General features: G+C 50.2%; 1 protein-coding gene across 2 annotated transcripts; it reads right to left on the reverse strand.

Moving 5' to 3' along the window:
- Positions 1 to 1,257: 1,257 nt before the first annotated feature.
- Pdzd4 (PDZ domain containing 4) lies at positions 1,258 to 27,847 on the reverse strand. 2 transcript variants are annotated; one of them, XM_077106786.1, is made up of 8 exons: positions 27,513 to 27,847; positions 6,755 to 7,008; positions 5,694 to 5,784; positions 5,095 to 5,193; positions 4,314 to 4,376; positions 3,812 to 3,913; positions 3,553 to 3,663; positions 1,258 to 3,397 (listed from the first exon to the last, which is right to left on the reverse strand). In XM_077106786.1, exons 1-8 carry the CDS (start codon positions 27,570 to 27,572, stop codon positions 1,850 to 1,852), a joined length of 2,328 nt encoding a protein of 775 aa, XP_076962901.1. In that variant the 5' UTR covers positions 27,573 to 27,847; the 3' UTR covers positions 1,258 to 1,849. The 2 variants fall into 2 exon arrangements, with proteins under 2 accessions (XP_076962901.1, XP_076962902.1); XM_077106787.1 differs by lacking the exons at positions 5,694 to 5,784; positions 6,755 to 7,008 and having other exon boundaries at positions 27,513 to 27,674.

The raw sequence follows: 27,847 nt of genomic DNA on the forward strand, positions 1-27,847 counted from the left end.
CTTTTCTTGGTTCTGGCTCAACCAGGCAGTCTGATTGTAGTAGGACCCAAATGTGAAGACACTGTTCCAGGGCATCAGTAGCCAAGTGCTACCAGCCCTCCTGGCGCCACTTCTCCTTGAGATGGCCAAAGGACTCCAGGCTCTGGGCCCATCTTGGCCCATGTCCTGTGAATACCCCATAAGAATAATGGGGAAGTGAATCCTCAGAGGAAGGAACAGTTGGCCTTGGTTTCCACATATTCCCTCCCAGGGGCAGGAGGCTGATTTTGGTGTACCACACCCTTGGCTGAAGAAGGCCCAAGAGGAATGGGGGAACTAGTCTAACCCCCTTCCTTATTCCCACCTCCACTGCTTCAATGAGCCTGTCATCCACTCCCCTGCTCATTGTTGTTCCTAGGCAGGACTGCCATGTGACATGCTGGGCCTTCCCTCCCAGAGCCATTCAGTGTGGCAGACAGATGAGGCTGCACCCCTATGTCCCTGCCTTCCTGGCAGGAGGACGTGGCTTCTGGAAATGGGCCCTTGGATTTCCCGCTCACCCGTCAGAGCATCATATCCATCACCAAATTGCTGTCTGCATCTCTGCATTTAGAATTTAACCAACTGCTCTCTCTTTCTCCAGGATAAATAGCATGATGAGAATGAACACAGGGAGGCCATGATTCAACCAAGTAAAAAGGCAGCTTGCTTTATTCTTGAGATGCAGGTGGGGGCAGGGTGGGACAGCCTGCCTGCCTCCAATCTGGGGCTCTCCAAACCTGAGGGGCACCACTTGCAAACTGCAACACCTGGAAGTGAGCGAAGCCCAGATGTGCATCTCTCCTGATCAGCCCACCTGCCTGTCACTGGGTCCAGGCTTCTGGTTGCCACCAAGTCCTCTCCAGGTCAGACGGCCTGAGGTCTTCCATTTGTTGCTCATGGGGCTTGGTTTAAAAAATCCCCTTGATATCTAAGCACCCTCCTCAGACCATTCAGAAAGAGTGGCCCTGCTCCAGATGGCATCAGGCACAAATGCGGGCTCAAGTTAATTCTTCTTGGATGGACACTGCCCACTCAGTCCCTGCAGTCTCATTCTCCTCCAGTCACTGGGGAAGGATGCAGCCCCCAGGAGTGAGCCTCAAAAGCCATAGCAGAGACTCCCCTTCCCCACCACAGAGTGGAGGCCAATGGGACAGCTGCTTCCCATTCCTCCCACCATTCCCTCCCCTCCCTTCCCACCCCAGCCCTCCCTCTCTTCCTCCCCCCACCTTCTTCCCAATCAACACTGGGTGGGGTTCCACCTTGGTCAGGCTGCCTTAAGGAGCTGCCAGCGCCCAGAGCAGGTCCACAAAACAGAAAAACAACTATTGGCAAGCACAGAAAGGGAGAAAAACCACAAAAATCAGGGTTGCCTCTGTCTACAAATAACTGCAGCTCCCAGGGGTCGAGAGAGGCTGCGCTCAGCGGCGAAGCTGGACATTCTCCTGTGCTTAGGACAGTCTACCTCACTTCTCTTTGCACCAACTTCCCTGTCTCCAAATATACATGTCAAGAGCACTGCATATATGTCATGCACACAAAGGGGTGCCCATTACAGGTATGCTCCCAACACCAGCTGTTGACATGGTCTTTTGGGGAGAGGGAAGTAGGTGATAGAAAAGAAGTGTCCCTTCTCCTTGGGGCTTCTCTGTCAACAGTGTCCCTTCTCCTTGGGGCTTCTCTGTCAACAAAGTCCTGTGCACACACACAGACAGGAGTATGTACGTGCACAGTGTGCACACGCACACAGACACACACTAGATTCTAAGGGAGGGTGAGGGCCAGGCCTGGGAGGCTCCCTGGGCCTGGGCTGGGCTCCTGCCCAGGCGGTTCAGACAGTGGTGACGGAGAGCAGAGGGTTGTAGATTCGCTTGCCGTCAGCTGAGCGTGCGCCATGGGCCAGCATCTCCTGGATAGTGATCCAGTTATCCAGGATCTTCTTGTTCCGCTTCTTCATGGTTTTGCGATGGCTCAGGGCGATAATGTTGAGCTCGGGCTTGCTATCGCCATTCTGCTGCTCCCTCAAGCACTCCAGCCGGCTCTGCATCATGAACTCGCGCCGCTTCCTCTGCTCCCGTGCACGGATCAGGTGCTGCTTCCGCTCCTCCTTGCTCCAGTAGCGGCCCATCTTCATCTCACTCACTGCGTCGTCATCAGTAGTCATGCCGCTGCGCTCCTCCCGGATCTTCAGGGCCCGGGCCTTCAGCAGCCGATCTCGCACAGGCCGCTTGGCCACGTAGCGTGTCCCGTCGCTGCGTACCTTCACCTTCCACTCCATGCGGGGTGCTTCAGCAGCTGCAGCCACCACCCCACCCACCCGAGGGCCCCCAGCCAAACTCAAGGGGCTGTGGCCCAGCTCCTCCAGGCCACGGGTGGGGGCCAGCTGCACACAGCTATGGTAGTGCTCACTCTCCTGGCCTTGGCTACGGTGGCGCCTAGAGAGGTAAGGACTGCCTTCAGGGCCCACACGCTCCAGGGTCACCCCCGTCTTGGGGCTGCGTCTGACTCGTTCCTCTGCATGCTGTCTCCGGCCCACCTCAGGATCCCGGGAGAGGGATCGGAACTTGGCGGGGCTCCCAGGCAGAGGAGCAGCCTTGGAGGGGATGGCGACAGGGGGACCAGGAGGGGTCCGGTTCAAGTTGGAGTTGCCAGCAGTGGCCCGCTTCAGAGGGCTCTCAGGAAGGGGCTCCACGAGCAGTGGGGTGCTGCGGCAGCTCTCCCCTGTGTTGTAGGCGCTGGTGCTGTCCTTGTCAGACTTCTCTGGCAGCTCAGAGATGTCAGACAGCTCATGCTTCTTGGGCTCACTGGCCGCCAGGTCATAGAGACTCTCCTCCTCCAGCAGCCAGGCCTTCATGCAGCGCTCGCGCAGCTGTTGCATCTTCTGCGCCCGCAGGATGTTGCGACACTTGAACTCCAGGTGGCGAAGCTCCTCCTCCAGCATGGCCATCTCGTGGCCCAGGCTTTCATTGCGGTTGACATCCAGAGCACTATTGCTACCAGAGGCCCGGGAGAAGACGATGCCCAGCTGGTTGCCATTCTCCAGGTGGCACTTGATCTCCAGTAACTCCCGGTAGCGCTCATACTCTTCATCTGTGAGGCCAGGCACATCGCCACTTCCAAGCCCTGCCCCCTCTGCCAGCAGTGAGTCCATGCTGAAGTGGAAGTCCCGGCTCTGCAGAGAATCCCCTTGCAGGCCAAACTTGCGCAGGCTCCCAGGGGTGTTGGTGGTACTGGGGGGCTCATCCCCCAACAGATCATGCTCAGAACTCTCTTCATTACGGGTACTCTCATCAGTCCGGCCCACCCCACTGTCCAACTCCTGGCTGTTGCTCAGGCCTGGGCCCCCATCAGGAGCCCCCTTCTCCTCTTCATTCCCAGGCTAGAGTAAAAAAGACAAGCACACTCAGGGCCCCAAAGGCCTGAAGGGGCTTCAGGGTTGTTTCTTCTCCTGGCCCAGGCTAGGAGACCCTGCACACTCCCAGTCCCTTCCCCCTTCTCTCCCTCTTGCTCTCCCCAGTAATAGATCTTCCTTACCTGTTGGGCAGGGGGTGACTTAAGCTTCCGAGCACGCAGGTCCCCCTCATTCTCAGAGCCAAAATCATCCAGGAAGTCATCCCGGTCACTGTCCTTCCACCGCTTTGCTAGCTGCAGAGACAGGCTCAAGCTAGTCCCATTGCTTCAAGGTTCTCCCCAGATGCCCATCAGGTCCCCTCTAGGTCAAATAACCCAAGAAATGGGGTAGTCCCAGCCCAATGTTGAGAGTCCCAGGTCACCTGAATATGGGTACACACACCTGGCTCTCAGGCCGAGCAACCAGCAGGGAAATGTTGGTGTTCTCCTCCTGGCTCAGTATAGCCACTGCCTCTTCTCTGTTCTGGACATCCATGCCGTTTATCTGGCAGGCCAGGGGACAATCAACAAGGATGCTAAGGCTGGCTTTGGGGCAGGGCCCTGGCTGGGCTAAGACACGTATTTGAGTTCTGGGAGGGTATAAATAAGCAGAAGATGCCAGGGAGAGAATGGTCTGGCCCATGCAAGAGGACATGTGTGTGCCAAGGACAAGACACCGAGAATGTAGGGAAAGGAGGCTGGGGAGCTGTCCACAGATGCCATGGCATTTGGAAGGGAGGTTGAGCAGAGGAGAGGAAGCACAGCCCAGGTTTTGAACACAGTAGGCTGCCTGGCCTCAGTCTTGGCTCTCAGTGAGAGCTGGGTATGGGCTAAAGAGAGGGAGCAGGGCCATCATTGGGTGCAGCAGGGCCTCCAGTCAGACCTGGAAGCCTGCAAATGCTCACCTGGATGATGCGGTCTCCCTCACGGATCCGGCCATCTTTGGCTGCAATGCTGTTGGGATTTACCTGCAGGACATGTGCATCTTGGGGACTCAGTGCCTAAAGTGCCCTTTTCAGTGAGAAGGGGCAGCCTCACCTTGGAGGTCCCCAAAGCAAAGTGAAGCTCCAATTTCAGCTCAGAGCAGCAGCTTCCAAGCTCCAGGCAGCAGAGGCAGAGGCAGTGGGCCCCAAGTTAGTCACTTCCCCAGCTCCCTAGCTTCTGCCCAATACTCCCACACCCTTGTCTATGCCCCAGAACTCTGTGCTTCTTTTCATGGAAGTCTGTTATTTTATTTACCAAGAGCTGGGCAAAGCAAAGCAGCTGGTTACTCTCAGAATGAAAAAAAAAATCCACCCTGAGGCTCCATGGCTAGTGGAAACTTTTCCATCCAGAAGACTAGCTTTATTATGATACTGCTAACAGAGGGTAGCTGAGGAGCCATGTTCCCTCTGGTGGACACACAGAAACTTGGCAAAGGGAGGGAGGGAGGTGGTCCTCTGTCAAGTCCTAGGGAGTTAGCCCCACAATGTGGGAGAACAAAGCCTGGGCACAGGTCTCCTGCAGAGTACTGCTTCACTGGCCCAGTGAAGCTATCAACTGCCTTGTCCTCACCACCCAGCAGCACACTGAGATGCCCAGGGAACAGTGTTTGAGCCCTGGGTGGGATGTGTGGAGAGGCCACAGGGATCATGTGGCATCAGAGCCCTCTCTATGCCAGAACTTCCTTGGCACCCGCCTCCATACCTCTCCAACGTAGATGCCCAGGTCTTCCTCGTCATCCGTGCGGTAGCACACCATCAAGCCCAGCTTGTCCCGGTGGCTGCTTTTGTACAGCTCCACCTCCTGCCATAAGGGTACGGGAGGAAGCAGAAGTAGAAAGACCCAGACAGTGTGAGCAAGGAAGCCTGCAGCCAGTGACAGCCTCAGCCCAGACTGTCTCCCCCAGCACCCCCTGGCCCTCCCCTCCAGTCACCTAAACCGAGCGTCCAGCCCCTGGCTTTGAGGGCTTCCTTCTCTTACCATCCCAAATGGTGCACATGTTCAGTGGTCTCCCTACCAGGAAATGCCCAAGACAGACAGGATGCACAGGACGCACGGGACACACACATGCGTGTAACATGGACTCACCAACACAGACGTAATGCACTACTACCTCACCCGGGCCCTCCCTGACTCGGCCAGACGCGCACCAGGAAGGACACACCAGGGAGGGCTCAGTGGGAAGAGCCAGGAGGCCCAGCCGCCTGGGGGCAGCAGGAGCCAGGTCTGAGCAGGGCTGCAGCCAGCCATCCCGTGCCACCTCCTGAGGCTGGCTGCGGGCCCTGGCCTGGTGGCCAGCTCACCTCATACTCCAGCTCGTCCATACGGTCTGGCTCCTGTGGGCCGCCCTCCATGAACTCCGCCGGGTCATAATACTCATGGCTGATGGGGGGGCTGCCCAGGAGAAGGTGGGGGTCAGGCAGGCCATCTGTTCCTCTGGCACCCTAACCCCAGCTCCTAGCTGGTCAGCAGGGAGCCCTGTGCTGGGTACACTCTCCATGGCAGATAGCCCAACAGCCTCCTCCAGAACCCCTCCTTATAACTGTATGCACCCATGGAAAGACCAAAATGCTTCTCAACTGTGAGTGAGCAGGGATCAATGCTGAGGACCCAGGCATGCCTAGCTCTCCCTGCCTCTTCTCCCAGAACAGGGACAAACTTCTCCAAAGCTCCAGGTGCCCCATTTGTCTCCCAGTACTGGCCCCACTCATGCAGCATCCCCAGGAGTTAGCCAGGAGTCCTGCAGAGCAGATGGGCATCCCCTCTGCCTCTAAGGGCTGCCCTCCTTGCCCCAAAGCTAAGGTTGTCTGCTCACAGCCCTATGGCCTACCTCTCTGCAGAGGAGGGATCCCAGGACCACCTCCCTGTAGCCTGGGCCAAGATTAGCAGAATGAGTCAGCGCTTACATGGTCATGGGCCACCAGGCCTGGATGAAAGGCCCTTCTTCTGAGCGGGCCAAAGAAAGAAGCTGAAGAGATGGAGGAAATTCAGAGCAGGTAGAAGGATGGGACAGACAAGGGATGCAGGAAGATTCAAGGAGTGATGCTGTGAAAAGCAGAGACAATGGGGCAGCAGAGGAGGAGAGAGGATGGAGGAGCAGCGAGGTCCAGGCAGGTCAGCCCCCTTCACCAGCTGCTGTTGAGCCCAAAGCTAGAGGCCTGGAGGTTTCTGAGACCTCAGGTACCATAGTCGGCTCTGGAGGCCAAGGAGCCTGCTTCCTGCCTGAGAGGCAGGCGGAGGTGGGAGTCTCCCTGCCACTGCCAGAGCTGCATCAGTGACGCCTTTGGGCATCATGGGGACAGCTGTCCCAGGTAGTATGTCCTCTCTGGAGGCAGGGCCCAGGGCCCTCCTAAGGGCAACTCACAGCTCAGAGAGGACGTACGGCTCCAGGATGCCCATAGGTGGGGTGGGCGGGCGCAGCTTGCCCAGCGCCATGATATGTTCGAAGGTGATGTCGGTCTGAGTGCCACTGTCCACCAGTTGAAGGTCGTGGCAGGAGCTGTCCCCCCGCAGGCGGGGGCTGCGTCTCAGCACCTGGATCACCAGGGGCTCCTTGGAGGCTCTCAGGGCCTCCAGGGTTTGCTCCTGAGACAGCTTGGAGAGCTCCTTCCCGTTTACCTGCAGCAGAGACATGTCTCCATGAGAACCCTCGAGGGCTGGCTCCTCCCCTCTAGGGTGGAAGACCAGCAGGACCCTGAGCACCCCAATATGCTCAACTGAGGAATGTGCTCTGCATGCATGGTCCTGGTTACCCTTGATGCCCTCATTCTCAGGCAAACCCCACTTCTCAACCTCTACCCCATGAGTGATGTCTGGGGATTTCTGGGCTGTGCTGAGAGCCAGGGTGACCTAGAGTCTGTGCACTGGTTCTGTAGACTGTCCTCACCCCAGAATCTCCTTCAGTCTCTCCTTGAGAAGGAGCCATCCACAACTCTCCTGTCCTCCCTCCCACTAGGGCCGGACCTACTTTTCCTTCAGGCAACACTGAAGCCAGAACTAGCACCTAGAAGACCCCCAGAGAGCTCCTTAACAACAGAAGCACACCAGTCAACCCTAATGAACAGCTACACTGTGCTCCTCAGCCATCAAGGCAGGAGGACAACCCTGGCAACGGGTGGGATTTATCAACAGATGCCTACTTGTTAAGGCTGGGTGGGGTCTGCTGGGAGGGGAGTTGGAAGATGTTAGAACTTGATCTATGTCCTCATGGTGGTGACTGACTTGCTGAATAGAAAAGTCCTTGAAACTAGAAGTCTCCTGGAATAGCAAGGTGGCCTAAGACAGCTGCCAAGAAAATGGTCCTGACAAAGTCACCACCAGGTTTTTGGGCACCTGCTACATGCCAGGTTCTGGGCAGGGTCCTTGATGTGATCCCCCCTACCGAGTCCTGACCCCTAAATGTTACTGCCTCCATTCTGCAGATAGGAAACTGAGGCTCAGCCAGGTGAAGGGACTTGTATGAAGGTCAGTAGCCAGAATGAGGTATAGGGGAGGATGGGGCCATGCCAGGCCAAGGCCTGGGGCCCAAGACAGAAGTAGAACTGGGAACAGCTTAGTAGGAAGAACAGGGCAATCTGGGGTAGAAGGTGATGCACTGGGAAGCAGAGTCAGAAAGGGAGAAAAGCCATTAGGAGAGCGGGCATCCCAGCTGGACAGAGAGCGAGGAGTGTCTGTGAAGCACCATGGGCAGAAGGCCGGCCAGAGCCCAGCCAGCTTCTGCAGAACCCTGCGCACTGGGTCCTGAGGTGGTATGCTGCAACTTTTATGTGCAAGAACCCTTCTATAGAGATGCTACCAAGAGTGCACACCCATGCTAGTAGCTGCAACATCACAGCCGTAGCCTGGAAGGTGGCCTGTCTAGTGGAAGCCCAGGTGTCCCAGGGACTCCTCCTAGCCTCAGTGATGGCTCCTGACTTCTGAGCCAATGTAACCCAAACAATTATCTTTCTGCTATTTCATTATGTCCTTCTAGATAATTTGTTTTCTAGGTCTCCCTTCTCCCCACAATATTCATGTTCTGAAAAGTGTTCAATCCTCAGTACCACATAAAAGTAAATTAAAAAAATAAAGATATTTTAAAAATAAGAAAACCATAATGAAGAAAACCAAAATTGCCCATCATCTCAGGAATGTAAATGCTGTGGCTCTGTGGACATATTTCTTTCTAGTCTTTTCTTTATGTCTACCATGAGATAGGTGCAGGTTCTCAAAGCTCCTACACACCAGCCCTACTGGCTTGGTCCGTACTTTACATCACTAGGATCATTTTTTTTTTTAGTTATGCTATAAAGTATGTAGCAAAGTTGGGCACTGTGGTCTACGCCTATAATTCCATTGATTAGAGAGGCTTAGGCAGGAAGATTATAAATTGGAGGACAGCCTCAGCAAATTAGCAAGACTGTCTCAAAATAAAAAATGAAAAGGGCTGGGGATGTAGCTTAGTGGTTAAGTGCCCCTGGATTCAATCCCCAAAACCAAAGAGAAAGAAAAAAGAAGAGTTGTATTACTGAATTGAAGACTGTGAAGGAAAGAAACAGAGCTTTCCAGCCAAGAAGGTATTTGTTGGGAAAGTGTCAGAAAGTCAGGTGGGACAGAATGTGCTGCTCCTGCAGGAGGACCTACAGTAGACAGGCAGGCTGGAGAAGGGGCTATGTGCAGGACAGTGAGCCTTTGACAGGGATGTGAGGAATGACCTTGAAGCCCTCTAGCAGTGGCTGGTGCCAGTTGTTAAAGAGAGCCATTAGCAACATTTCAACTGTAGAAATGTACCACTAAATGAACGATATTAAAAACAAAGGCACTAAAGACTGAGACCTCCTGGCTTTCTAATTTCTAATTACTTGACTGCTCTTACTGTCATCTCTGTTCTCGGCATTATTTCCATCCAATGTGTCTGGAAGTGAATGTTAAATGATGGCTGGCGTGTGTACAGCTGCACACCTCTTACTCCTGCTAAGCGGCATCATGGTGATGGCTTGAAATTGGCTACAATGGAGCATTTACACCATGGAAATCGGCCAGTGGCCTAACTGGGTGCTTTATTTTTGTCTTGGAACATTTGCTAGCTTACCACTGCCCTTGAGTGAAAGCAAACATGGTGGCAGAAGGGCTCAGAGCTATTCTCAGGGTTTTCACGGGGGAGGCTTCTCCCTGAAATTCCCAGGGCAGGGCAACAAACATACTGTGGGATGCTCAGGTGACACAGAACCGCAGGAATGTGGTTTCTCCCTGGAATCATTACCCAGCAGCAGTGTTGCTATGGAAACTGGACCCAGGCACTGGGAACAGCATGTAGGGCGGGCTGGAGGGGGCTGAGCACATACAGTCTCAGCACCTCAGATCAGGCACCATCAGAGAGAATTGTTTGTGACAGTCCAACAGGCTTTTCTTAGCCCAGGTAGGCTCTAAGCATAGGCAGATCTGGGATGGCAGCCTGAAGCCTCCTCTCTCTCTTCCTCCTCAGGTCATGGTGGGCCTCAAGAGCTAATGAGGGTGGGTAGGGCGGAGACAAGCTGTAACAGTAAAGAAATAAGCCCCTCTGGGGAAGGGAAGGGCTACCAACCAGATGGGACTATGCACTACACCAACCAAGGACACATGGGGCCAGTAGCAGTGAAGGCCACAGTGTGCTCCTTCACTTGCTGATGGCAGCAGGTCTTGTTATCCTGTATGGATCCAACTGTTGTGAGGCCATGTTCTGAAATGTTCCTGCTCTTCAGACTGCCTGCTGGACCACTCTGGTCTCTAAAAGGTGTCCAAGGCCATGAGTGGAGCTCAGAGGTAGAGTGTCCAGCAGTAAAAAAGAAAAAGGTGTCCAGACCCAGGCCTGCTTACCCTAGACATTCCTGCCACCCCACAGGCTAATGTCTAGGCATTCTGGACACCACCCCTGCTGCTATCTGGGCAGGACCCGCCTAGCAATTTCAAATGGATCAAAGACTTTCATGGACAAGACCAAGCCATCTGTCTTGAAGACCGTGAACAGTGTTAGGCTATATATGAAAAGAAACTCCAAAGATGAAAATAAACAATAATGGAGGAGTCGTTAAGACTTCGGGACACAAAGAGACACCTCAAACACAGGCTCAGAGCATAGAATTGATGACATATTATGGAGAATTCATCAGTGTTCCTACAAAACATTAATAAAACACAACTTGATAGGAACCTTGGCCAAAGATGCCAACAGGCATTCAGTGAAAGGCATCCCAAATCAGCCATGCTCTACAGTGCTGCAGTGAGATGGGATGTGCCTTTCAGGATCCTTGGGTGCTAGCCACATGGCTAAGACAATGTGTGTTCCGCTGTCACAGCAAATGATGCAGCAGCCCAAAGGCTGCTCAATAGTATAGTGGTAAAACATGCCAGCAAAGTTGTACATGCAGTTTAGAGAAACCACATGTACTATTAAGGTAATAGCATAAAGAGAAGAAAATCTGAATGGGAGTAACCATGTGGCATCCCCCCAGGAGGGGAGGGAGGAACAGCAGGGATGGTGTAACAAAGGGCTTCAGGTCCACCTTGAACACCTTCTTCAAAGAACAGTGAGGAAGGAGGCCAGCAGGGTCCAAAACAAGTCTGGGGGTCAGTGCTTGCAGAAGCAAGTCCAGGAGGCCTCAGGACACCCATGCTGGAGTTGTCTTCTCTGTCAGGAGGGGTCTTACAGATGAGCCACATGAAGACACAGCATCTCAGGCTACCAGAGGCCAACTGGGGAAGCCCCCTCCTCACTGTAGTGAGGGCTGTGGACAAGTGGGAGGAGGATACCCCCATGGGTTGTGGAGCTCTGGGACTAAGAATAGGTGGTAGGACTGTGAGTGGGGGTGGGGAGTGAGGTCTAGGTATAAGTGAGCCGTGTGACAGTGTGAGTCTGTACAGCAGTGAGGGTGGCTATTCTCCTTCCAGGATGTCACCTCTTCCCCTGGCTTCCAGGCTAAGACCATCAACAGCCTGTGTCACTTTCCTATCTTCTCCCTCCATGCTGTGCCTGGTGCCCAGTGTACCTTATCATGGGTACCTTCTGTCCCTCTGGAAGTGGCCTACAGGGCCAAATCCAAATCAATTCATGCCACACTAAGCTTTTTTTTTTTTTTGGCACCAGGGATTGAACCCAGAGGCATACAATCGCTGAGTCATATCCTCAGCCCTTTTTATTTTGAGACAGGGCCTCACTAAGTTCCTGAGGCTTGCCTTTAACTTGCCATCCTCTTGCCTCAGCCTCCTGAACAACTGGGTTTACAGGTATATGCCACCACAACTGGCTTTTTTGGCATAGCCAGAGGTTTATTTAAATAGATACACATTCAAGGGAGAGTGGGGGCAATCTCAAAAGAGAGGCACCTTTGGGGTAAAAGCAAGAAATAGGTATTCAAGACAGAATGTGAGCCATCTCTAGAGGGATAGACAGCCCACACTACTCTTCCTGACCTGTGAGTATCCAAACTAAGTCAAAGTAAACATCCAAGGGCTTGGTATGGGCATGGAGAGCACCAGGCCTCCTATGACAAAGTCCCAAGGAGTCCTTGTCACAAGACCAAGGTTCCCTGAGGGCAAGAGCCTGGCTATTTTCATATGCAGAAAGAATCACATAGCTTTCCCTGGGGCACATCTAGTGTGGGGAGAGTGGCTCATGTCTATAAATTCTAAGGATCCCTTCATCAAGTGCAAAACTGCCTCCTTTGGAACAATACAGAAGGAATCCACTTTTTTTCTATCACAGAGAGAGTGGGACTTGCTGATCAAGGACATTGTCAATAAAAAAAACTATTAAAGAAATGTTTCCAAAGACTCATGGATGGGGCTGGGGTTCTCAGTGGTAGAGCGCTTGCCCTTGCCTAGCATGTGTGAGGCACTGGGTTCCATTCCTAGGGCTGCAAATAACAATAACAATGTGATGCACCCCTTATAACCCAGTGACTTGAGAGGCTGAGGTAGGAGGAGGATCCCAAGTTTAAGAATAGCCTGGGGGGGGCACTGAAGTTGTGGCTCAGTGGTAGAGCACTCACCTAGCATGTGAAAGGTGCTGGGTTCGATCCTTACCACCACATAAAAATTAAAAAAATAAACAAAATTTAAAAATAAAGGTATTGTGTCCAACTAAAAAAAATAATATTAAAAAAAATCAAAAAGGAAAAGTCTGGGAAACTTAGTGAGTCCATCTTAAAATTAAAAGGGGAGGCTTGGGGTGGAGCTCTATGGGAGAGTAGCACCCCTGCTATCAGTCTCCAGTACCAAAAAATAATAATACTCAAAACACTACACTAAGGACATAGAGGAGCACAAAGATCAAGTCCCTGGCAATTACCATGCAGAGACAGTGAGGCCACCTGTTAGCATACCGCCATCCTGCCTGGGAACTTTATGTCTCCCCTGGGTGATTGATTCTTCAGCATCCGGGTCTGTTTCCTTCCTGGTTTGCTGCCCAGATGGGTCCAGTTCAGTTCAGAGTCCTTGGTTATCACCTTGGAAACTGCCCTGAACAGAGACTTGATCCTCAGCAGAGATCCTCTGCAGGAATCAGGGCCCAAATGGTATTCATACTCTGCTTAGGGACAGACAGCTGCCTCCTGTTTGCACCCTGGGAGCCCTTATTGCCCTGGGTTTTCTGGAAGCTCAGTCTCCACAGGTCAACAGAAGTGGTCACCTATAGATACTACGGCACTTAGTGTTCTTCAGCCCAGCCCATCACCCTTTCTCAGCACACTATCAGTCAGAATCTTACACCAGAAAGTAAAATCTTACCCCAGAAAGTCAACTTTCTGGAGAGTAATCTGTCAGTAACTATAAAGGCCCTCAAACATGCTCATCAAGCCTGACAACTTGGAGAGATGCTGTCTCAAAATAAAAAAAATAAAACAAGCTGGGTATGTAGCTTACTGGTAGAATGCCTCAGGGTTCAATTCCTAGTACCAAAAGAAAAAGAAAGTCCCATTGTATGGACAGATCTCTCTGTTTATGCACTCATCAGATTATAGGACATTTGGGTTGTTTCCATCTGCTGCTACGAACATTCTTGTATGAGGTTTTGTAGCTCAGTGGGAACGCACTTGTCTAGCATCTAAGAGGACATGGGTTCATTCCCAGCACTGTGTGTGCAAGTGCACATGTGTATAGACAGAAGCTGGGAGCAGATATATTAAATCATTGTGCAAGGGGAGTAAAAACATTGGAGATTTTTTCTATTTTCCAAATATTATATAAACATGGCCACATTATTTTTGAAAATATGCTAGCCAGGCACTGTGGCAGATGCCTATAATCCCAGTGGCTGGGGAGACTGAGGCAAGAGGATGGCAAATTAAAAAACTTGCCAGCCTCAGCAACTTAGCGAGACCCTGTTTCAAAAGAAAAAAAATTAAAAGGGCTACGGATGTGGCTCAGTGGTTAGGTGTCCCTGGGTTCAATCCCCAGTACCAAAAAGAAAAAAGAAAGGAAAATATAAATGTTTACAAACTAAAAAAAAAAAAAAGCATCCAGGAAAATTCTATTCTCATGATAACAATGATAATATTAAGCAAAGAGCTGTCTTAGGTCCATGTGATCCCAATTTGGGAAACAGGTATGGGAGGTAGGTGGGGGACAGAGGCCCCAAGGGCCGTAGGTGTAGAAAAGGAAAACAAAACAGTTCTCACTCTATCCCAGAAGAGGTGGCCCAGCAAGCCCCATGCCTTCCCCAGAGAAGGCTGGGAAGCTCATTCTTTCTGGAAGGCTGGAGGAGGGCGTGAACATGGAGCAGGTCTGAGCCACTCCTGCCCTCCTCTACTCATCACCCCCACTGTCCCTGTAAGATTTGCAGAAAGGGTACTGTGGGTGGCCAAGGGTGGTGTGGCCCCTGGCGTCCCCCAGCCCACTGTGGGGCATAAGGGGACAGGAGGCCCCCAGGGGCGGAGGGGTGGGGCCCTAGGCCCCTATAGCGGGAGTTGGGTACCTGCTAGGAATCCCATGCTCTGAGAGTACAATCCATACCCTCAGGGAGTCAAGGACAAGTGATTTCTGGACAGAACCTGTCCCCACTCCACCCCTAAAAGGAAAAGATTTGAAAGTAGCTAAAGGGAGGAGACAGATGCTTCTGGCTGGGGGCAGGGAACTTGAGCTCGGCAGATACATAACAGAGACATCCCCAGGAGTAGAGATGGAAGGTAGGAGGGGGACAGAGGCAAAGCTGCATTTCAGTCTGGTGGCAGAGAGCCCAGGAAGTGAGGTACACAATGACCCGTAGGTTTCTAGAAAGTCAGGATATCCCAGAAGGAGGAAAGCACCTGCTCTTGAACATGGTGGGCCCCTGACCTCAGAGCTTAAGGTCATCTAAACACTGGCATAACTAGAAATAACTATGATTAAGACAGACATTCCAGGACTTGGGGAAGCCAGTCTGAAGTGGAACCCTGCAAGAAATAAGCAAGCGGGCTGGAGATGTGGCTCAAGCGATAGCGCGCTCGCCTGGCATGCGTGCAGCCCGGGTTCGATCCTCAGCACCACATACAGACAAAGATGTTGTGTCCTCCAAATACTAAAAAAAGAATAAATATTAAAATTCTCTCTATCTCTCACTCTCTCTCACTCTTTCTTTTTTTTTAATAGAACAATTTTTTTATATTTTTTTATTTTTTTTAATTAATTTTTATTGTAGGTTGTTCAAAACATTACATAGTTCTTGATATATTATATTTCACACTTTGATTCAAGTGGGATATGAACTCCCATTTTTACCCCATATACAGATTGCAGAATCACATCGGTTACACATCCATTGATTTACCTATTGCCATTCTGGTGTCTGTTGTATTCTGCTGCCTCTCACTCTTTCTTAAAAAAAAAAAAAGAAAGAAAGAAGCAAGCACTTCAGATGGCTGAGCTCAGAGTTCAAGGAGTAGAAAAAGGGAAAATGCTGGAGTGGATGGTGGTCAGGGATGCCTCTGGGAGAGGAGACCTGAAGAGAGACCTTAATGGAGACAAGGAGCCAGCACTGCTAGGGTGGAAAAGCAGGGACTGTCCCAGGAGAACAGACTGTAGCATCCTGCACAGATGATAATGGCTTGGCCCTGGGTGGGGGTGGGCATGGAGGTGGCAGGACATGGTCAAAGTCAGTTTGTCTTTTAAAAGCAGAGTGATGCCAGGCACAGTGGTGTACCCCTGTAATCCCAGGGGCTCAGGAGGCTGAGACAGGAGGATCATAAGTTCAAAGCCAGCCTCAGCAACAGCAAGGCATGAAGCAACTGAGTGAGACCCTTCTCTAAATAAAATACAAAATAGGGCTGGGGATGTGGTTCAGTAGTCAAGTGCCTCTGAGTTCAATCTCTGGTACCAAAAAAAGCAGACTGTTGCTAGCTAGGGGCAAGGGACAGAGAGGACTAGAAAATGACTCCAAACAAGCACAGGAAAAAATGCTCCCATTATTCATCATTGAGGAAATGCAAATGCAAATCCAAACCCAAATGAGACCACTTTACACCCACTAGCATGGTTAGATGAACAAAAGGAAAACAACAAGCACTGAGGGGATGTGGAGACACTGGAGCCCGCACACATTGCTGGTGGGAGGGTAAAATGGAGCCACCCGCTGAGGAATATGGTCTGGCAGTTCCTTAAAAGGTTAAACAGGGTGTGTATGAGATCCAGCAATCCTTGAAGAACTGAAAACAGGCATTCACACGAAAATTGTACACAAATGTTCAAAGCAGCAGTATTCACAATAGCCAAGACTTGGGAGCAACACAAATGTCCACCAACAGATGAATGCATAAACACAATGTGGTCCATACATACAGTGGAATACCAGCCAGCCACGAGAGGGGATGAAGTTCTGATGCAGGCTACAAATGGTGGACCCTGAAAACCATCTATGCAAGTGAAAGAAGGTGGACACAAAGGGCCACATGCTGTGTGATTCCACTTAAATGAAATGTTCAGAACAAGCAAGTCCACAGGGACAGAAAGCAGAATGAGGGTTTCCAGAGGTTGGAGAAGGGGGAGCAGGCAGTGACCGCTTAATGGGTCTGGGTTCCCTTTTCTAGTGATGAATGTGTCCTGGAAGGAGACAGTAGTGGTTGTACAACATTGTGAATGTATGAAATGTCACCAATAAAATTTATTATGCATGCTTTACCACAATAAAATAAAATAAAATAAACTGCAGATGTGGTGGTACATGCCTGTCATGCCAGCAGCTCCAGAGGCTGAGGCAAGACAATTGCAAATTGCCTGGCCACTTAAGAGAGACCTAGGGCTAGGGATGGGATGTAGCTCAGCAACAGAGGCCCCTGGGTTCCATCCTTGGTACCAGCAAAATGACAAAAAAAAAAAAAAACCTGCTGCCCAGGTCCACAGGTACCAGGGGTGTTGTTACAGGACAGAGGAAGTTTGAGGAAGGGAAAATATTAGAATTGGGACAGAAATTTCTGTCTCAATTGGGAAATGGGCATGTTTTATTCATTGTAAATTTTTATGTCCAGGTTAAAGTTCTCAAGACCTGTAGACATGTGCAGTGCTCCAGTCCACCTAACTAAGCCACTAATCCAGTATCCTGTGTCCACTGTTGTGAAATTCAACTAGGATTTTTTTCAGTATGGGGAATCGAACCCAGGGGCCCTCTACTACTGAGCTATGTTCATAGCCTTATTTTGTATTATTTATTTATTTGTTTGTTTGTTATTATTTATTTATTTGTTGGCAGGGTCTCATTAAGTTGCTGCAGCTGTCCTGGAACTTGCACCCCTCCTGTCTCAGCCTCCTTGAGTTGGTGGGACTATAGGCAGCGACATTGCTCCCTGCTAAGAATTGTTCTTGACTTGAAATCATGAGGAGATTACCCAGAGAAGGTGTGTTGGCAAAAGCAGAGGTTCTTGGAGGATCCTGGGGCCCCCTGAGGGTGGGAAGACCACAGCCTGAAGTCAGTAAGAAAGAGAGTCTGCATGGGGTGTGGTGGTGCAAGATGGTGGAGAATGGACCTCTGGATGTGTTGGGGGTGCTGCCTGGGATGGGGAATGAAAGCAGGTGGGGAAGCTCAACCTGGAGGGGCCCAGCCTTTCGGAGCTATTGGACGCTTGTGCATAGAATGGGGTGGGGACAGCTCAGAGATATGGTGTCCAAATGCTGATGGGATCAGTAGAGGGGGGGAAAAATCCCTAAAGTCAAAGACAGCCAGGGAAAAGTGTAGGCACCAAGACTTTGAGAAGGTGAAGAGAACATGGGGGCAGGTAAGAAACCATCTGGGTCAGGAGCGATGAGGGCTAGATGGGCCCTGGCTGCAGATGGGTGTGGCGGAGTCGCGACTGTCTGAGGATCAGGGGCTCTGTGGGGCACACCCCCAGTGGGGTGCGGCACCACTACGCTGTGAGCAACGGAAGGCGGGACCCCAGGCGCGCTGGCCCCGCCTCCTGGGCCCTGAGCCGCAGACAAAGAGCGCGCGGCAGCAGCGATGGCGCTAAGGCAGTGGTAGCCCGAACAGCTACCAGGCAGCGGTAGCCGGAACAGCTACCACATTGGTCCCCCAATGTACTGTCTGGTTAGACAGGTGGCGGAAGAGTGCCATCCTACCTGACCCCAGCACCACCCCAGCCCCGTTGCTGGGTTCCATTCCAGGGCCAGCTCCAGGGACCCTCCCGCGGTCCTCGATACACCGAGTGCTGTAGGGCAGGATTGGTCCTGAGCCTCTGGAACATAAAAGGAGAGGAGAGGCCAAGAAAAAAAACAATAAGAGTCCTGCTCTGAGGAACCCTGCAACACATGTGATTCCCTGTGTGGCCTGAAGAACGTCTCTTTCATTCTCACTGGTAACAGGATAACATGTGGAGCTACATCATTTCTAGGGGGCCTCCTAGTGCCACAGTTCCACTCTCTTTACCCCACTGGGCAGATTAGGAGACTGAGGCTGGAGAATAAAGAAACCGAATCTACACTCTGCAGGGGGTGGGGAGCCATGAACTCCAATAGAGCTGCTGGCTCTCAGCTTTGCGCAGGGAGTGTCCTGGAAGCGGTGTGACTCTAGGCTCCCTGAGCCCAGACAACTGTTATGGGAATCTCCAAATCGGCCAAACATCAGAAGGAAAAGTCCAGGCAAGAGCAGCCTGTGCAAACGGCAACCTCTGGCACTCCTCCTTTCAGTGGCGCCCAGTAGAAGTCCCCATTCGTGTTTTCCCATCTCTGCATTTTGAAAATTGTCAACCCACAGAAATGTTAGAACATCTGCATGTTCCCTTTACTCAGACGTCTTCAGAGTGCACATTCTTGCACGCCCCTTTTAGGGCTTTCTACTCACACATTTGCAGAAGCATTTGAAACTAAGACACCATTCCTCCCCCTCTCCTTGAGGCACAGCACCATTATCATGCTATTTAGCAGATACAGCCACTTCCAAATCTCTCCAAGTATACCACTAACACCTTATAACTTTTCTATTGATCCAGGACCCAATCAAGGAGCATACATATTCCATTTGGTCAGGTCTGTAGTCTCCTGTTCTCCCCACAACCTCACAGCTAATGGTTTTACCTTCAGCAATGACACTTGTCTGAATGAATCATTCCATTGGTGGCTGCAAAATGCCTTCATTTCTAAGAATTTTAGCAGGAACACAGCTGTACACTCCACTCACATCTGTCAGCCCAGAGAAAGGTGTAGCTGCTCCCCATCCCCAATCACGAATTACAGCTGCCTGGACAAGCCACATCATCACCCTCCTCCCTATCCATCTCTGTTCCCACCCTTTCTGCCCTGAACCAGAGGAGAGATAGAGAAGGATGGTGGGGCTGTACCTGCAAGGCCTGTTTAGTTATTTGGGGTAGGGTACCCAAAAGAGCTCCTGTGTGTTGCTAGGAGTTTGGGTGGTAGGAAAAGAGGGACAGTTACTTGCACATGGTACAGAAGAATAAGTCATGTCCCTTGAAGCCCCACTTAGGCAATGTCCTCTGGAAGTTCTGAATTCCTGATTCAAAAGGTCTCTTGTGAGGCCTTGTCCCTTATTTGTTAAAAATTCACTTTTCTGGGCTAGGGATATAGCTCAGTTGGTAGAGTGCTTGCCTCCCATGCACAAGGTTCTGGGTTCAATCCCCAGCACTACACACACAAAAATTCACTTTCCCAGTGATATTGATGTAATTTGGGATTCCACTAATTTACCCAAAGTTCCTACCCCAGGTCTGGGATCAGCAGCCATCAACATGCACCTCACTCCACTTGAGACCTTATGAGATATGTGGACTCCAGCGCCACCCCCCACAGCTGAATCAGAATGTGTCTCAGGGTAGAGGGTGGAACCTGGTCCTGAGAGCACCCTGGAGGAGCCTAGGTACATGCGTACTTGCACACCCACAGCAGCTCAGAAACCAGTCAGGTGCTCCCAAGCATCTCTCCTCCGTCTCTGCTTCCCAAAGTGCTGAGTGCATGGTGCTGGCCCAGGGGTCAGCTGAGATCCCCCTTCCCTGGAAACAGCTGGCTCTTTATACTCCACAGTGTTGCCCCAGTAGCATAGAGGAAAGAAGAATGTCCCACGAGGTACGCGTCTACAAGGCCAATCAAGCCGGAAGTCATCATTGAGGTCAGTCTTTGGTGGCAGAGTGCTTGCCCAGCATGTGCAAGGACCTGGGTCCAATCCTCAGCACCTGGGGGCAGGGCAGGGGCACCTCAGGTGTTCTAGACATGTGGCTCAGCCACTGAGAATACCACCTCAAACTAACCTGGATGGCCAAGGGCACTGTCTGTGTAACAATAATCAGAATGATATCATCTACAAAGTACTTTACTAAGGAACAGACAGAGTGCACCATGAAAGAGAAGACATCTTGGCAAGCCTCAGAGCTGGAGACTTCTCATCCTATCCTCCTGTACTGCAAGGAGGATAGCGCCTCACAATCACACTTGTCTCTTTCCCAACTTGCACATTACACTTCACAACTTGGAAGTTTTTTCCTGTATTACTTCTCCCTTTTCTTTCATATTGGAAAACCTCTCAGAATAATATTGGATATTCTTCTGTCACTGGACAATTAACTGTGACATGTTTATACATAATTCCCAATCCTTAATGGCCAACTGCATGTGCTAGTGCCAGCAACTCTACCCTCTACTCACTGGGATCCAGGGGGACCCAGAGCAGAGTAGTAGGTGTTGCCAGGCAAACGCCATCCACTTCCCTCCTCACAACCACCTCAAGCAAATGCTCCCTTCATGCTCATTTAACAGGGGAGGAAACTGGGGCACCAAGCCAGTGGGCCATTCATTGGCTTGCCTCTGGTCCCACAACTCAGCCAGGGGCAGAGTCACAGTTTGGCCCCAGGGTGTCTCCTCCATTCCTATCACCACACTGCACTAAAGTAGAAGGAAGGTGAGAACAAAGACCACCCAGGCCACCCTCAGGCCCTAGTGCTGAGCTGAGCTCACACACCAGTCTCCTTTGGGTTCGTGGTTTTAACACTTCACTGCAGTGTAATAACCTATTTTGCACATATTTGGAGTGCAAAATTGGAAATGTTTCATGTATGTCTGTCTATACACCTGTGAGACCATCACCACCAAGACAGTGGTCATTGCTATCACTCCCAAAGGTGTCCATATGCTTTCTATCTGTCCCTGAAACCACTGATGTGCTTCCTGTCACCACAGAATTTTATTTCAATGAATAAGACAGTCCTTAGAACTGCAAAGTAAGGAAAGGAGCATTTTTAAATCTTGAGTCATTGGTACAAAGCAGGGTGACCCTGTCCAGAAGATGGCTGTCAAAATTCACTGACCCTTCTCCATTCCCCTCCTCAGTGACTACACTTCCCCAGGGAAGGATACAGCAGTGCACAGAAAAATCCAAATATCTGTGCTGGGAGGGGGGGCAATGTGTCCCCTGTCAGATCCCCAGCACCAGGGATGGTGGCTGCCAGAGCAGGGGCTCAGCAAGTAGGCGCTGAAGAAAAAGAATGCTTGTCTTGAGGTGGAAAGAGGGGAGAAGACAGGTGTCCTGGTTCAGCCCACCCTATCCTCCTGTACTGCAAGAAGGATAGGTACACCCAAGGCTCTGCTGGACAGTCACCATGAGGAATGAGTGCAATGTGCTGCAGAACAGTTCCATTCATCAGGATTTATTTCATGAGTATCTTCACATGCCTGAAGTCGTGGAGTCAGGGGGATACCAAGTTTACAAAGACTGAACTGACAGGGACAACAAAGAGGCAGAGAGACAAGGTCAGCAGAGTGTGGGACATGATTAGATTCACAACAAGACAGGTTGTCAGATCCACTGAGGGAGAGGAAGGACAGGGTAGCAAGCAGTGGCACAGGAAAGGCTCTGGGAAGGGCTTTATTGTTTGGTGCCTGGTGTACCCCGTTTTCCACCTTTCCACCCTGGGCAACCCAACCACTTCCTCTTCCTAAATCAACATGCACTCATCCTCCTTTTCAGAAGTGGCTCTGCCTCCATTGATTAAATGTGCTAAGATAATGACTGGAATAACAGAAATGGCCTTTAAGTTCTGAAACAAAACATTACGGCCCGCAACAGTCTGTATCAGTAGAATAAAGGAACAAACCTATGCAATCATCTCAATAGGCAGAGAAAAAGCATCTGACAAAATCAAGCAGCATTCACGATAAAAACACTTAACAAGGAACAGGAGGGAACTTCCTCAGTCTGAAAAAAGGGTATTTATGAGAAACCCACAGCTGCCAATCACAGTGGCACACACCTATCATCCCAGTGACTTGGGACACTGAGGCAAGGGGATCCCAAAGTTGAGGCCAGCCTCACGAACTTGCAAGAACATGTCTCAAAATCAAAGATAAAGAATAAAAAGGACTAGGGTGTAGTTCAGGGATACAGCCCCCTGGGTTCAATTCCCAGGGACATTTTTTCCCTTTTAGATCAGGAAAAAGCAAGGATACCTGTCTGTTCTGGCCACTTCTATTCAACACTATCCTGGAGGTTCTTGCCAGAACAACAACAAAAAAAGACTGGGTACGCAGTTCAGTGAATTCAATGTAGCCTCTGAGTTCAATTCCTAGTACCAAGGAAAAAAAGAGAAAGAAAATGCACCCAGATGGGAAAGGAAAAACTAAAACTATTTCTATTTGCCAAGGATGTGACCCTAATATATAGAAAATTCTACGAAAAACAACAAAAACTATTATAATTAATAAATGAGTTAAGTAAGATTGCAGAATACAGGATCAGTGTACAAAAATCAACTGTAGGACCAGGCCATGGTGGCACATGCCTGTAATCCCAAAGACTTGGGAGACTGGGACAGGAAGATCAGAAGTTCAAGGCCAGCCTCAACAACTTAGGGAGATACTGTCTCAAAAGTTAAAAAAAAAAAAAAAAAAAAAAACAGAAAGGACTGGGGATATAGCAGTCATACAGCATCTCTGGATTCAATTACCAGTAACAAGGGGGAAAAATAAACTGTAGGGGCTATATATGTACCACACTGGTAGAGCATTTGTCCAGCATGAATAAGGTCCTGGGTTCCATTCCCAGCACCAAAAAAAAAGAATAGAATAACTTGAATAAATGTAACATAGGAAGTACAAGGCACCATTGAAAGAATTAAAGACTCAAATAAATAGACACCCCATGTTCATATGAGCAACACTCTCCAAATTGATTGCATTCAATATAACCTCCACCAAAATCTCAGGCTTATTTTCAGAAATTGTCAAAATTTTTCCAAAATTCACATGAAAACTCAAGGAACCCACCATAATCAATCTTAAAAAAGAAGTATAAAGTTGAACTACTAACACTTCCTAATTTCAAAACTTCCCACAAGCCTCCACTAACCAGAGTAATGTGGCAATGATATAAGGACAGATCTTTCTCCAAAGCAATAATCACAAGAAAAGATGTTCCACATTATTTTGCCAACCAGAAATGTAAATCAAAGCCACAATGCGAGCTGGGTAGCTCAGGGAGAGCACTCAAGGGGCAGATCCTGAGTTCTATCCCCAGCACAATAAAAACCAGACTGCAAAACAAAAAATCCACAATGAGATGCTGCTTCACACACAGTAGGATAGCTACAAGAGACAACCAGAAAATCACAAGGGCTAGCAAGCACAGGAGAAATCAGAACCCTCGTGCACTGCTGATGGTAATGGAAAATGGTATAGCCACTGTGGAAAACAGTGACAAAGAATTACCATAAGATCCAGCAATTCCATTTTTAGGTATATAAAAGAATTGAGGGCTGGGGATGTGGCTCAAGCGGTAACACGCTCGCTGGCATGCGCAGGGCACTGGGTTCGATCCTTAGCACCACATAAAAATAAAAGATGTTGTGTCCACTGAAAACTAAAAAATAAATATTAAAAAAAGAATTGAAAGCAGGGATACAGATACTTGTCCACCAACAATCACAGGAGCATTATTCAAAATAGCTGAAAGTCACCAGCTATGGTGGTATACTTCCTATATTCCCAGTGACTTGAGAGGCTGAGGAAGGAGGATAACAAGTCTGAGGACAGCAACAGCAACTTAGTGAGATCTTGTCTCAAAATAAAAAATAAAAAAGGGGGGCTGGAGTTGTGACTCAGTGGTAGAGTGCTTGCCTAACCTAGCATGTATGAAGCACTGGGTTTGATCCTCAGCACCACACAAAAATAAATAAATAAAACAAAGGTATTGTGTCCATCTACAACTAAAAAAAATTAAAAATAAATGTCTGGGGTTGTAGCTCAGTGGTAGAGCATTTGCCTAGCATGTGAGAAGCACTAGGTTTAATCCTCAGCACCAAATAAATAAATAAATAAAGGTATTGTATCTATCTATAACCAAAAAATATTTTTAATTATAAATAAATAAATACAAAGGACTGGGGATGTAGCTCTGTGGTAAAACACCCCTGGATTCAATCCCCAGGACCAAAAACAAAAAAACAACCAAAAGGTTTAAACAACCCAAATACTCATCAATTGATAAAGAGGTAAATATTATTATGCTGCATACTCTACAATGAAATATTTGGCAATAAAAAGAAATTTAGCACTGGTCTGTGATATAATATGTACCAACTCTGAACACATTATAAATGAAAGTAGCCAGACACAAAAAGTGTGTGTGTGTGTGTGTGTGTGTGTATATATATATGTGTGTGTGTGTGTGTGTGTGTATGGTTTCTTTGGGGGGGTACCAGGGATTGAACCCAGGGGCACTAGACCACTGAGCCACATCCCCAGCCCTATTTTGTATTTTATTTAGAGACAGGGTCTCACTGAGTTGCTTAGCACCTCGTGGTTGCTGAGGCTGGCTTTAAACTTGTGATTTTCCTGTCTCAGTCTCCCAAACCGCTGGGATTACAGGCATGTGCCACTGCGCCTGGCCAAAAGGTCATATATTATGTGGTTTCATTTATATAAAATGCCCAGAATAGTCAAATCCACAGGAAGAGAAAGAGATGAATAGTTGCCAGGGGCTGGGAGGTTTGGGGAAGAAATGGGACAGTGACTGCTAATGGGTACAACATTTCTTTATAAGGTGATAAAAATGTTCTGGAATTAAGCCAGGGTTGTAGCGCATGCCTGTCTATAATCCCAGCAGCTCAGGAAGCTAAGGCAGGAGGATTGCAAGTTCAAAGCCAGCCTCAGCAACTTAGTGAGGCACTAAGCAACTCAGTGAGACCTTCTCTCTAAATAAAATACAAAATAGGGGATGTGGCTCAGTGGTCAAGTGCCCGAGTTTAATCCCCAGTACCACACCCACCCCCCAAAAAAAGTTCTGGAATTAGATAGCAGTGACAGTTTCACAGCTATGTGAATGTACTAAAACACACTGAATTACACATTTTTAAAGGATGCATTGTGTGGTATGTGAATTGTATATCAATAAAGTTGCAATTTTTTTTTTTTGCAGTGCTGGGGATGCCACTGAGCTACATCCCAGGCCAAAGCTGTAAATTTTTTGGGGGGAGGGGGTATGGGGTACTGAACCCAGGGGTGCTTTATCACTGAGCTACATCCCCAGCCCTTTCTATTTTTTATTTTGAGACAGGCAAGGTCTCACTAAGTTGCTTAGGGTCTTGCTAAATTGATGAGGCTGGTCTTGAACTTGTGATCCTCCTATCTCAGCCTCCTGAATTGCTGGGATTATAGGCATGTGCCATCACACTCCCAGCTCCTACAGTTGCTTTTTGTACACTGATCCTATATACTGAAACCTTGCTGAACTCTTTAGTTTTAATATTTTTAGTGGATTTCTTAGAATTTTCTATATATTAGGATCATATCATTGGTGAATTGATTACTTTTTCCTTTATATTTTAAAAAATTATAAATAAATAAATAAAAGGAGTGGGAATGTAGCTCTGTGGTAAAATACCCCTGGATTCAATCCTTAGGACCAAAAACAAAAAACATCCAAAAGGTGAAAACAACCCAAATGCCTATCAATTGATAAATATTGTGCTGCCTGGGGTTACATGAGACCAGTTTTACATCAAATGCTTCACCAAAATTTCTCCAAAAAAGTCAAGACAGATGGGCTAGAATGGCTTGCCATTTAACAGAGGGACTCCAGAAAACGAAGCAATAAGGAGAGGATCCCAAGTCCCCATCAACCGACCAGCCAGGCCCACCTCCCATCTGGTGTCCGGGAATACAAGATTCTGCAGAATGTCCTCTTGGTCCCAATCTGGGTCATTGCAGACCCCTATCCCACTGGGGAAATGGCAATGGCCTGGCAAGGGTTCCAAACTGGAAACAAGAGAAGAGTAACAGCAGAGGGGGGAGTGTAGCAGAGGGAAGAAGGTGGAAAGCAGCAATTGGGAGAAGCAAGGGCCCCACGCATGTTCCACGGAAGAGCCAAGGAGAGGGGACCAGAAGCTCCACTAGGCTGGGGCAAAGCTTGCACACCACCCCTACTTCCACCCTCCCCCGCCTCCTATTCTTGGAGGCCAAAGGAACCAAGTAAGCTCCCAGCACAAATGCTGAGCTCCCTGCAGCCACCTCCATAAATTGATCCGTTCCAAATCTCCCCCTACGCTCCCACCACGATTCTGCCGATGTCTACTGGGGTTCCCCCTTATTCGTCTAGGAACCTCCTGGTTCTGTCTAGTCAACCTTCTCCTGCATGCACTTGCTCCCCAGTGCGACAAATAAACCCACAAGTTCAGGTCGGAGCTACTAAATGCATACCTGTCTGCGCTTACATCTGTTCCTGGGTCCCGACTCCCTCTGACCTTGACCTCCCTGAACTTAGCCCTACAGAGTCTCTGTCCACACCATCAGGGATACATTTCTCTAAACACCTGGCGGGTGCACACAGAAAGTACACAAATGCGGGGCCTGGGAACCTCCGCGCACACACAGACGGGGCACAGGCACACACTCACGTAGTCACGCCACGCACAGGCAAAGAAGTCCCACTTGGGGCTGCGGGGCTGGACTCGGGGTGTGAGCACGCGGCCGGGTGTTTCCAGCTCCGCGCAGCTCACCACCAGGTTCATAGCCTGCATGTCTCAGGAGGCCAGAGCCTGGGCCGACATGCTGAGCGTCGGCAGGCACAGCCAACCCGGAGGCGCCCACTCACCCGAGAAGCCCAAGGCCCAGGAGCCCACAATTCTGACAGGGCCAAACCCAGGAGTAGCTCAGGAGTGGCCTTTCAGCCACCAGGCCGGACAGTGACGGGCGTCGGTGCCTTAGGGCTTCTGCGTCCTTGGCCCGTCGGCGAATTCGGCAGCCCCAGGCATGGTAGGCGCCCGGCCTCTACCTTAGCTCTGGGTCCAGCTGGGAGAGCGTGTGCCAGGAATCCAGCCCGTTGCTATGCAACCTCCATCCCGCGCCGGCCAAGCCGTGCCTCCCGGCTACAAGTCCCGGGACGAAAGCGTACCCTACCCCGGGCAAACCCAACTTCTCATCTCAGGCTGATCTGGACGCAGGGCTTGTGTTCCAATCTTCTTCAGGCACCCAAGTCTTGCGCCTCACACCCCCACCCCCATCCAGCTCCCCCATCCGTGGCTGGTTCCCACGGAGCGCCAACACCCAGCAACCCCAGAATCTGAGGGTGAGGTTGGCTCCCTACCTTTTCCTCTTCGATGCCTACTGCCCTCTCACGCCCGTCTCCCCGACTCCACCTGTCCTTCCCTACGGGGTCTGTTCAATCGCTTGGCGGGGCTTTGCCCCTCACCCCTGAGGCCAAGCCGCCCTACCTGAAGCATCACTTTGTACTGCTCCTCCGGTTTCTGAACCACGCACATATTACATCCCATGGTGCTGGCAGGCGAGGGAAGGAAGAGAGCGGGAACGGGAACACACCTTTCACTGGCCCATGCGCGGGACCTCTGGTCCCGGGCCGGGGCCGGGGTCCATATCCTAGCGCGGGGGGCGGGCCACCTAGCGGGGGAGGGGGGCACGCCCCCAAGGAGGGGGCAGCTCCACGCCCCTCTGCTTAACTCTTCGCTGCCAGAGGCTAGGCGCCGGCATGCTCCTTCGCACCCGGCCAGGAAAAAAAGGGCAGCGGGGGATGGGCAGGCGCGCCGGGCGT

The sequence above is a fragment of the Callospermophilus lateralis genome, chromosome X (assembly GCF_048772815.1).
Source record: "Callospermophilus lateralis isolate mCalLat2 chromosome X, mCalLat2.hap1, whole genome shotgun sequence".
NCBI lineage: Eukaryota > Metazoa > Chordata > Mammalia > Rodentia > Sciuridae > Callospermophilus > Callospermophilus lateralis.

What these genes read in the sequence shown, in the direction of transcription:
- Pdzd4 (XM_077106786.1), bottom strand. Translation starts at nt 27,572, where the DNA reads ATGGGATGTAATATGTGCGTGGTTCAGAAACCGGAGGAGCAGTACAAA. An exon ending in AGTACAAAGTGATGCTTCAG is followed by an intron (nt 7,009 to 27,512) that starts GTAGGGCGGCTT and finishes TCTCTGCTGCAG; the next exon opens with GTAAACGGGAAGGAGCTCTC. An exon ending in TGGACGAGCTGGAGTATGAG is followed by an intron (nt 5,194 to 5,693) that starts GTGAGCTGGCCA and finishes CCCTTATGGCAG; the next exon opens with GAGGTGGAGCTGTACAAAAG.